We start from the raw sequence: 11,434 nt of genomic DNA, 5'->3' as shown, positions 1-11,434 counted from the left end.
GCATGCATTACATTTCTTTGCCTATTATGGGAACATGTGTGCAACATATGTACACAATAAAGGATACAACTTTGTGAATATAACATGTAATGCTATTTTTGTCTTCATTTATAAATATTGTATATGTATTAGCCATTCATGGTCAATGCATATATTGCAGTATATTGAAAAATATAAGCACTAGTTTCCCATATATGGAAATTCATTATGTAATATATCGCATTACATTTTGAAGTATATTCCCATATATTTTTGCTCCGTGAGGGCATTGTGTAGACCTAGTAGCAAGGATACTGACATTTAGATATTCGCTCCTACTTTAATAAGTTTGCTTAGATATGAATACGTTTCTAAACATATCGAAACCAGACATTTACACACTTGATTTTATTATCAATGTAAGGAACAAAAGTAACATGGTTATGTGCAAGAACAACAAGTCACTTATGAGATCAAATCGTTTTTTCTTACCTGCTTCGACTCTTACACCAGGAGAAATTGTAGCTCCGCTCTCGTTGCTGAGCCGAGCAGGACCGCAGGCGCTACTACAGTGTTTGGGTGCGCCGTTTTAATTTACCCGTGTAGAACGTTGAGTCATATTAGTTCCGCTTTTGGCGCTCGCATGTAAAATCATAATTAATTGATACTTTTTTTTGGTCAGCACGGGGGACCACAGGGGTGGCCAGGGACAACTCTACAGAGGCACAGGCCTCCCTAGGCCTCCGTGTAGAACCGCCACTGTCTGTAGGTAACACACAGAAATGTAAAAGTATTGGGAGTAGTAGCCTTTAGTTGGGTATTTTAAGAGAATTTCCAGTTCGGATTCCGGTTCCATTTAAATTATCTAATCTTTTAACCATTTACTAGAATTGAACGGAGTGTTGCAGTAAGGTAGTAAGTAATGTTGAGTAATGCTACTCCAGCAATCACACCCCTGCTGAAAAAACCAGCCTAAACCAGCCTAAGCTGGTCAGGCTGGTTTTAGCTGGTCACCCAGCCTGGTCATAGCTGGTTTATCAGGCTGGTTTTAGAGGGGTTTTGGCCACTTTCCCAGTCTGGTTTTAGCTGGACATGCTGGTTTTAGTTGGTCAGGCTGGTTTTAGCTGGTCAGGTTGGCTGGTTTTAGCTGGACATGCTGGTTTAAGATGGTCAGGCTGGTTTTATTTGATCAGGCTGGTTTTAGCTGGTCAAGTTGGCTGGTCTTTGCTGGACATGCTGGTTTAAGCTGGTCAGGCTGGTTTCATTTGATCAGGCTGGTTTTAGCTGGTCAGGTTGGCTGGTCTTAGCTGGACATGCTGGTTTAAGCTGGTCAGGCTGGTTTTATTTGATCAGGCTGGTTTTAGCTGGTTTAAGATTACCAGGCTGGTCAGATTAATTGATTGATTGATCACAATTTTCCTGTCAGTGGGTGTTGTGATAAATAATGTAAATAATTCTAAATTTACTTTGAATAATCTGCAGGACCACAAGCAACCATTAAAACATTTTTGCAGCCCCTTAAAAGTTAAATGAATTAGTTGATATTCTAACCGATATATACAAAAAGATTGGAATAATTAAAAAGCTAACAACTATAATAAAAATGAACTGTGAAGATAATCAATAACAGAATTATAAACAAATAAACATTTTATTTTTCCTTTCTTTTTTTATTCTGTCATGTAATTTTTGGGATAAGTAGTAGCCCACTTGTTTCTCCCTCTTCTCTCATTCTCTTCTTTTTTCAGCCAGTCACTGAAACAGACTTAAAAGAGAAAAAAAATTGATTATGAATGTGTGATTTCTTTAACTAGTAAAACTACTTCAAAAGGCAAACTATAGTGTCATGTCTTTGTGGCTAATTTAGAAACATGCCCCTGATAGGTGGGGGGTCTGTTTCAAAAAGAAGGACTTGTCTCTTTTTGGCTTTTCTTTCTTCCAAATTTTTCAGAAGACTTTTTCTTTTATCAGTTGCTTCAGCAGTCTTTAGTGTTTTCTGTAAAGCACAATTATTGATAAAAAGAATTATGAAATATGATGTATGAAATTCTAATAAGTCATCAGCTTTCTACAAATGTTACATTGTCAAATATAATATAAGGTAGAGGCAAATAAAAAACTTTTTATATCTGAATGTTACATTGACAAATATAATTTACATTGCTTTAAAGAAAAATAAATAGACTGAGGCTGAAACGAATTTAGTCATACAGGTTTGGAACAATGCCAGTGAGTTTAGCTCCAAACTGAGAAGATTCTAGTGTGCCTAGTTATAGCTGGTTCAGACCTGTATTAGTGTCTTTCTTGTGCTGAACACAAAAGAAGATACTTTGAAGAATGTGGGTAACCAAAAAGTTCCTGGTTCCCATTGACCTCTATAATTTGAAAAAAATAATTACGGCTACCATCAACTGTTTGGGAATTCACATAATTCAAAATATTTTTTTATTTTCAGCAGAAACTTTAGCAGGTTTGGAATAACTCAATGGTGAGTAATTTTTGGTTGAATGAACAATTTAACATTTCAGCTATACCATCCTTGTGTATTACAGTATTACAGTGTTGAGCCAGCATACCTGAAATATTCCACATCATGCGTTAAAATTGTGTTATTCTCATATACTTGTGAATTATAATTTATGCAAGTCACGCAGGCTAATTAGTCAGAATAGTCTAGAAATGAATAAAGAATGTTAATGGCTAATCTGTGGTTTCATAGGAGGGAGACCAATCAAGGATAGACAGACACACTGTTGACCAAACCTCAGTGGACACAGACAGGTTTGGGTGAGGGGGGTGTCGATGAGGAAGTGTAGGTGTAGTCATCTGGGGTGGGGGTGTTTTGTTAATGTAGGTGTTTCACAGTGCAGTTCTTATCATGTAGTGGTGCTGTTTCTCTTTGTCAGTCTATTATCTAATTATTTTAGAAACCTCTGCATCACATATGATTCAGTAGTTTTGGGTGTTTGTATTTATAATTCTAAAATAATTTTCTCTTTGGAAATAACTGAAGTATATGTGAAATAGTACAAAATGAAAATCTGTGCATACTAAACATCCTCAATTAGTCCCCAGTATTCTGCCCTGCTTCTGTATGTGTGTGTGTGGTCTAGCCTGCTACATTAGTTCGGCAGATAGATAACAGTTTCCCCAAGACAAAGAATGAAGCTTGTGTATCCTTTCAAAACTTTACTCAGGAAGCACTGTAAAACTACAAAGATACATCTCAGTATTTTACTCAGATACAGACGTACTTGAAATATTGTCTGATAAAGGCATTCAGAAATAAATGTGTTAGCTTAAGGCTAACTTCTATGGGAAATTCCATTACGGTGCTAGCGTGTAGCATATGCGACCAAGCTACATATTTAGAATGAACTTAAACTCATTAACAGAGGATTACTCGCATTACTAGTATTCAATAACAACATAACTCAATGACTTTGTACTTACAGGCAAACATTTTTCTGGCAAACGAAAGTCAAGAGAGGAAAAAATGCGTAACCGTTTACTTCATGAAAATTCGAACTACGGCAAGACCGATAGTACAAAAATAAGCATTACGTTATGAAGGCGTCACCACTCGAGGTCCCCCTTTTTCAGATAAACAACAGGACATCACACCCAGTGACAACAAAGTTATATGTATGTATGTATGTATGTGTAACTTGTCTGACTGAAAGCATAATCTGATACACAAGTTTATATTCATTTAGATATTTCATGTCAAATATATTGTATTTTTTTAATTGCAGATGACAATGGTTATTTATTATAAATAAAGACTGTATGTTTTATTTGTATTTTGTGTAAAAGATGATTCAATACCGAAACACTTGTTTCAGCAAATATAACAGCTGACTTGGTCATACAACCATGGTGAATGTTTTCTTCATAATTGAATCTGATTCGAGTCAGTATATGCTATAGATTTATGCAATAATTTATTATTATATTAGTTTTAGGGTCTTCTCAGATAGATTATGATATTATCATTTACATCTACAATAATTTAATCTTTATTATTTAGCCACTTTATTTAACCTTGTCAGTAAGTGAAACAAACTGATTTTGTTATTGGGTCAAATAGACATAATCTTGGCCAAGGAAGACCAGCTTGACTCTTTAGCCAGGCTGGGAGACCAGTTAACCTTCCAGTTTATAGCAGCTACTTCCAGCTAAAACCAGCCTGGACAGGCTGGGAGACCAAATAAAACCAGCCTGGCCAGATTGGGAGACCAACTGCCCAGCCCGTTAAAACCAGCTGGTCTAGGGAGACCAGCTGACCAACCAGCCTGACCAGCCTGGCCAGGCTGGGAGACCAGCTACTTCCATCTTAAACCAGCTACTTCCAGCTTAAACCAGCCAACCAGCATAGGCTGGTTTTAGCTGGATTTTTCAGCAGGGACGGGCTTAAAGTTAATGGATTTTTTAACATTCCGCCTTTCAAGCAGGAATAAGCTAGTTGACCAGATAGTCCTTTGAGGGCTAAAACACTTGCTCTGCAAGCTTGCACTTTCTTGCAATGTAGCCTATACATACACTCCACTAAGCCCCTATTTTACAAATAATAATGCAACCAGGAGAGGGTGTGATGCTACGAGTGGTTCTCATATTTGAAAACATTTAAAATGCATGACAATAAATATTTTAATATCACTCAGTGACGCGTCTGTGAAGTGCGCACATTGGGAACCGGCAAATACACAAGTTCTTTCTATTTTTACATTTTCTCAAAAAAGAACAAATTTCTTTTCACAATGACAAAGGTAGGAATGACGTTTTAGATTAATACATACAGTGAAGTCCTTTGGCCACGATGCGTAATTGCCGCATGTAAGCGTTATTAATGACGTCATGTAATCGAGATTTCGCATTGTGTTCATGCTCAAGATGATTATATTGTTCGATAAGATATTTTGCTCAATAAAAATACGTTATTAAATAATCAACAAACAAGTTTGTGAGATGAATATCGTCTCACTGGAATCAATATTTTTAAAGGCAAGGACGCCCAATTGTCTATAAATAATATTTAACATAACATTATTGTGTTTGTCCACCAGAGGGCGCACAAAGAGTGACGTTGTCATAGCAGAGCAAAGTGCTCATGTGTTTATTGTTTACTAATTAGTTAAATTAAACTCATTAGAATAAATGATGTGGTTGTAAAATCTTTAGTGCAACTGCTTTAACCTTCTCACGGTACAAAGATCTAGGCCTACATGTGCACTGAAGGACGACCGATAAATCAAATAGGCCTACACGATCCCTCAAAAAAAGTTGTAATTGTTTAGCACTTGACTTACTGTATACTTACTCCAATTAAATGCTTAAATACTTACTGTAATTACTTTGTTTGTGGTACTGCATGTAGAGTATCCACTTTAAAACTGCATTCATTGATTCAAGCCTGTAGTTTAGACATACTTTCAAAGAATTCATAATTAGATTAAATACTAACAAATACTGTATAAACAAAAAAAGTATTACAAAACATTGCAGTTGCTTCTCTGAAACAGCCGATGTTTCACTGCTCTTTGGATGTAGTGGTTGTCTGGTGGCTTTTTACAGCTTTGTTTTGTTCACCTTTTTTGTGTGAGATCCAGATACATGCTGGCGTCCACTGAATCCAAATGAATCCAAAAAAGAGTGCAAAAGATCACTTGGCTGGGTGAGTAATGTAGGCTGAATATCACCATGTCACATTAAATGATACACTATGAGGAGCCGTTTAAGCCTTTATTATAGAAACGACTAGTGAAATAAAAACATGATCGAACTCAGTGAAATGCATTCATATGTATTACTTAAATAGCTACTTCTTACGACCACTAGTGATACAAACACATCGATCTGCAATAATGAAATACATCTTACATTAATAACTGTAATGTTTAACAATCACTAGTGAAATTATTCACCTGTATTGCTGAAAAACCTTTTACAAACACAAGTAAAAACCAAGTGTACAAGACAAATTAATTCTAAATCCGGGCCTGATCAGATTTCATTTCACTGGAAAAGGAAGCTGTCTTACACCAAGCTTAATATTTGGAATAAAAATGAGATGAAATGGAAATTTGAGGCTGTTTTTTTTATTGTTTTTACCTATTTACGTCAATCGTAGATTAATATGACAAATGATCGAAAGTATACAAAACTAATGTTCAAGTTAAAATAATCTAAAATAGGCTACTTGCGCTTATCTTTGGAAAGAGGCGGTATCTGGAAACGCCAATAAACTCTGTTCTTGTATCCTGTGAGACTGGCGCCTCTCAGATGAATGAAGACTCGAGGGAGAGATGTCGCGTTTTAAGAGCTCGTCACAAATATGGGCGAGAAATGTTCCCAGATGCACAGAGAGGTAAATGGACAGGAGCACAGATGGAGATGTTAGGATTGATAAATCTCATCGCATTTTTCCTGCGCTTGGCGGTGAGTCTTTTATTATGCAAATGAGTTGGAATATAACGTTTTTGAAACTTTGTGTCATTCAGAAAATGGTTGACAAGGTCTTAACGTGGCCATCATAATCTGGACGGCATTTCAAATGTCATATTTTACTATTGACTCCAGTCACTCGACTCATAAATCTTGGATACAGATGGCGAAATACTCTTAAATAACAATAAAGATATGTCATATGTGTGCAAATAAACAGATTAAGGCATGACGTTTTATTCCCAGACACTCTTTTTGGACACCAGACTGTTCACATCTAAGTTGACATTTTAGAGCTCAACCAAGGCAGGCACCTAGGGAACACAAATAAAGAAACACATTCAGGTTGGCGTGGGACACTCTGGTAAAGGGGGCAGCGAAGAGAAAAAGACCTCACACAAATGAGGGTGTACTGTTGCTGCCCTCACACAAAGAACCCACCATGGGATTTAAAGGCTAGGGGTTTTCCATGTCTTTGGGTTTTTGTTTCACATCTTTCAAATAAGTGTGTTATGATATTTCTCAGCAGTGCTTTTTCCTAATTTAGAAGTTAATATAAATGTCCCCACAGGTTTTTGCTGTGAGTGATGTTGGCTGCACCAGCTCATCAAATAGGCTTTGGACTCACAGCTATGAGAAGAAGTGGTCTAATATCTCCGCTCTGCCATCTATGAGCATAACATCACTTCGTAACAAAAGATTCACACAACTCTCCTTCTCCAAGTCTGTATATTCATTTGAAGTAAGAGAAGACACGCCCCCTGGTGAGCATTGTTTTTTTAAAGATAATTTACATGGGCAGTTTAAGTTTTTTTTTAACAATACTTATGTTTTGATTCCGTATACACATTAAGCCGACTCTAATTGATTATACCTGTGTCTTCTTATAGGGACGATTTTAGGTCAAGTGGAGGCATTACATGGCAAAGAACACGAAACGCCAATATACTCTGTTCTAGAAGATGATGGCGATGGTCTTTTCCTTCTCGACCCACATTCCGGGGAATTCCTCTTATCCCGTGCTCTTGATTTTGAGATGGAGCGATACTACATCCTGACCGCCGCTGCACAGCAGGGGGACGGTCAGCTCAAGAACGTCCGGGTGTATTTCAACGTGATTGACGTCAATGACAACCCACCTGTTTTTAGCCAGATTGTGTTTTCCGCCTCTGTGCTAGAGAACTCACCTGTTGGAACATGTTTCCTGACGCTGAATGTTTCAGATGCGGATGAGGGTAATATTGCAATACAGATGATGTGTTCAAATACTCATTTGTAATCATTAAAATGTGCACAGATATCATGTGGCACTCAGATTTAGATTTGTTGTTCTGGCTTGTTTTTTAGAATACAACGTTGTTAGATGCATGTTTAAGACAACATTGTACCCCAAAGGATTCAGAGAGTAAAAAATGGTTTGCTCAACAAATCTGTGTAGACATAAAACTAGTCTAAGCAGAAGAGACCCACAATACCACGGTGTATGTTTGAAAAGCTTCGGGAAATGCCAAACAGACTGAGGCCTTTTCATTAAATCTTACGTCATTTCTTCATTCTAAGCCTCCTGAGCAGATGAATGGGGTCTCTAGGGGATGTTAACCATTGCTGATATTGGAGAACCTCTTTGTTTCTCTTATTTTGTGTTCAGGATGAAACCTAATATGTATTCAATGCATATATACTCCTCTCCCCTTGGTTTGTCATTTATCTTTAAGGTCTTTGGCTTAAAATCTAACTTGATGTTCTTTTTGGATTTGTATTGAACTGTTTACATTTACATTTATTTACAGGTGCATTTATCTAAAGATGCATTTTTAATTGCACCTGTTTACTCCTGACAAGAATTGAATGAATTATGACAAATAATTTTCTCGGTTATTGAAATTTAGGGGCTCATTAGTCTAATTTTCTTGTATTTAACAGGTTTAAATGGAGAAGTGGATTTGCTTGTGGTGTCAGGAGATCCTGAAAGCAAATTCTCTTTGGACCAGCAGGGAGCGCTGTGTCTAAGTGGGGATTTAGATAGAGAAACAGTGGCAACCTATAGCCTTATTATTCACGCCAGTGATCATGCTTTACCACCGGGCACTCCGCACACAACCTCAGCACATGTAACCATCCACATTCTGGACGCCAATGACAACCCTCCTCTCATCACGACACACGATGCTGTGATTTTTCCAGAGGACGCCCCACTTCATTCTGTTGTTACGGTCATACAAGCCACGGATGCGGATTTAGGGTCTAATGCTGAAATAGTTTTCAGTCTAGAGAGTCAAGCAGAGGAGACGTTCAGTATAAACAGCTCGACTGGAGTTATGTACCTGCAGAGGCTTTTGGATCGGGAGGTTGAGGATGCGATCACAGTCTTGTTAAAAGTCAAAGATCAAGGTGTACCTCAGATGTTTATCTTGTTTAACCTCACGGTGTTAATTGAGGATGTTAATGACCACAGTCCAGAGTTTATCCAAAGCTTTTACAACATCACGATAGATGAGGCTGTTCCTCGTGGAACAAGCCTGCTTAAGGTTCACGCACGTGATCGAGACGTTGGTTTGAATGGAGAGGTGCGGTTTCGCATCTCAGAGACTGGGTTTGTGATGGACTCCGTTCTGGGTGTGCTATCAGTTATAGATGAGGTGGATCGTGAGAAGAAGGCTTTCTACAGTTTTGCAGTCACAGTAGTAGACCAGGGGGATGTTCAAAGATCTGCAACGGCAACCATCAACATCACAGTTATCGATGTTAATGACTGCATGCCTGTTTTCTTCTCTGAATCGTTGATTTTCCATGTGTTTGAGAACGGGGTAGATTCTTCTCAGCATGTCCATCAGGTATGTGATATAAGTGGAAATACTTAAAAGAAAAGTTCACCTTCAAAATGAAAATGTTGTCATAATTTACAGACTTTTTAAACCTGTGAGATTTTATTTCTTCTGCAAAACACAAAAGATATTTAGTAACCAAAACACTTTGGGAACCAACGATTTTCCAACATTTTTCAAAATGTCTTCTTTTGTGTTGTGCAGAAGAAAGTCTTACAGGTTTGGAATGACATGAGGGTGTAAGTAATGACAGATTATTCAATTTGAAGATGAACTATCCCTTGATACCTTGATGATACCTTGTTTTTTTCGTTTATGGCCGTTTCTATTTTGTGAAATGCATCTTTTGTAGATATATGCAGTTGACGATGATCTGGAGGCGAACGGACTGCTGACTTACTCATTAGAGTCAGGAAATGAAAATGGTCTTTTTTCACTTTATCCCAACGGGACTTTTCAAATCGTAGAAAATCTTGACCGGGAATTGAAAAGCCAGTATATGTTAAAAGTGATTGCAGTTGATTCAGGTAATAAATCGGATGTCTGCGAGTCCACTTAAAGAGCAAAATTCTGTCATCATTAATTCCCCTTCAGGTTGTTCCAAAACTATTATAATGTTTATTCTGTTCAAGACAAAAAGAAGATATTTTAAAGAATGTGGGAAACCAAACAGTTCAAGGGCACGGTTGCCTTAAAAAATTGTTCTTTCTCTGCTATGGTAGTCAATGGTGCCCCAGACCAGTTTGGTTATAAACATTCTTCCCAATATCGTTTTTTGGGTTCAGCATAACAGTGGAATTTACAGAGGTTTGCACAGAGTAAATGATGACAAAACTTTCATTTTTGGGTGAACTATCCCTTTAAAAAATCTGCTATTTAATTAGCATGAGCATTTGTTGAGCTGCACCTATTTTAAAATGACATTTTCGGACATTTCTCTAGGTTTTCCATCACTGACCAGCACAGGGACCCTGGTTATTGTTGTTGATGATGTCAATGACAATATTCCAATCTTTGATGAGGACACATTTTATTCTCGTGTATCTGAGGATTCTCCTGTTGGAATTGTGTTTGGGAGAGTCACAGCCTCCGATAAAGATGATGGTTCCAATGGACAACTAAAGTAATTTGATTGATATGTGCTCATAATATTTGATTTGTCATGTATATGCCTGTGCATATAATTTCTATTAATCATTATATATTTTATGATAACCGGGATCCATATTATAATATTTATTGTATTATAATTATGTAAATGATTGATATAAATAACTCCATATAAATAATTATGATTTTTTTCTATATTATCCTAAATGATTGTATTGTTGTTTTGACAGTGACAATTAAGATTACCATTTAAAAAGTACTGTCTTGATACCATCGCACAGTAAAATTGCTTCAAAAAATACCATGGTACTTGACTAAAGTACTGTTACAATGTTTTTTGCTGTACTAAAATTATATTCATGTTTTAAACTTTAAAATATTTCACATGATTGCAGATATTCTTTAGATGGAGCAGACATTCCTTTTTCTATCAATGACTCATCTGGAGAGTTGTTTACCACACGTGCCCTGGACAGAGAGACGGTGGCTTTCTACAGATTCTATGTGGTCGTCACTGATGGACATCTGACCCAGATGCTCTCCAGTTCAGCTACAGTTTCAGTAACTGTTGAGGATGTCAATGATCACTTCCCATCATTTCTATATGGACCATATCTGGCCAATGTTCCTACTGGAATTGCCAAAGGTATCTGAATCTGAATCCAAGACCTTAAAAGAGATGTGTAAATTTTTTTATTTTTGTTCTGTTGAACACAAAGAAGATATTTTGAAGAACGTAGTAAAGCAAGCTTGGGCACCTTTGACAAATTTAATATTTCCCTACCGTGGTAGTCAATGGTGGTCGGATGCTAACATACTTTGTTCATCAAAATAAAGAAATGTATACAGTTTAGAATAACTCAAGGGTGACAGAATGATGACAGAATTTTCCTTTTTGTGTGAAAAAAAGCTGTAGTCTCTACTCACATAGATGTAAATGTATATTAAACCCCTATATTTTTATACTTTATTATCTTCAATTTAGGTTTGAAAAACTCTTCTTTTGAATTTTAAGGGTCGGTTGTCTGCACGGTGATGGCTGAAGATGCTGATTCTGGATTGAATGGAAAACTGAA

At 37.0% G+C, this 11,434-nt stretch overlaps 1 protein-coding gene across 2 annotated transcripts; it reads left to right on the top strand.

The window, feature by feature from the left end:
- The first annotated feature begins 5,186 nt into the window (after positions 1 to 5,186).
- LOC306908266 (protocadherin Fat 4-like) lies at positions 5,187 to 7,975 on the top strand. Of its 2 annotated transcripts, XM_079480975.1 has the most exons (4): positions 5,187 to 5,653; positions 6,199 to 6,346; positions 6,995 to 7,187; positions 7,314 to 7,742. In XM_079480975.1, exons 2-4 carry the CDS (start codon positions 6,314 to 6,316, stop codon positions 7,700 to 7,702), a joined length of 615 nt encoding a protein of 204 aa, XP_079337101.1. In that variant the 5' UTR covers positions 5,187 to 5,653; positions 6,199 to 6,313; the 3' UTR covers positions 7,703 to 7,742. The 2 variants fall into 2 exon arrangements, with proteins under 2 accessions (XP_079337101.1, XP_079337100.1); XM_079480974.1 differs by lacking the exon at positions 5,187 to 5,653 and having other exon boundaries at positions 6,256 to 6,417; positions 7,314 to 7,975.
- The last annotated feature ends 3,459 nt before the right edge of the window (positions 7,976 to 11,434 follow it).

This window comes from Barbatula barbatula (assembly GCF_947034865.1).
Source record: "Barbatula barbatula genome assembly, chromosome: 19".
NCBI classification, from domain to species: Eukaryota; Metazoa; Chordata; class Actinopteri; order Cypriniformes; family Nemacheilidae; genus Barbatula; species Barbatula barbatula.
This window is presented reverse-complemented; position numbering and strand designations above follow the sequence as displayed.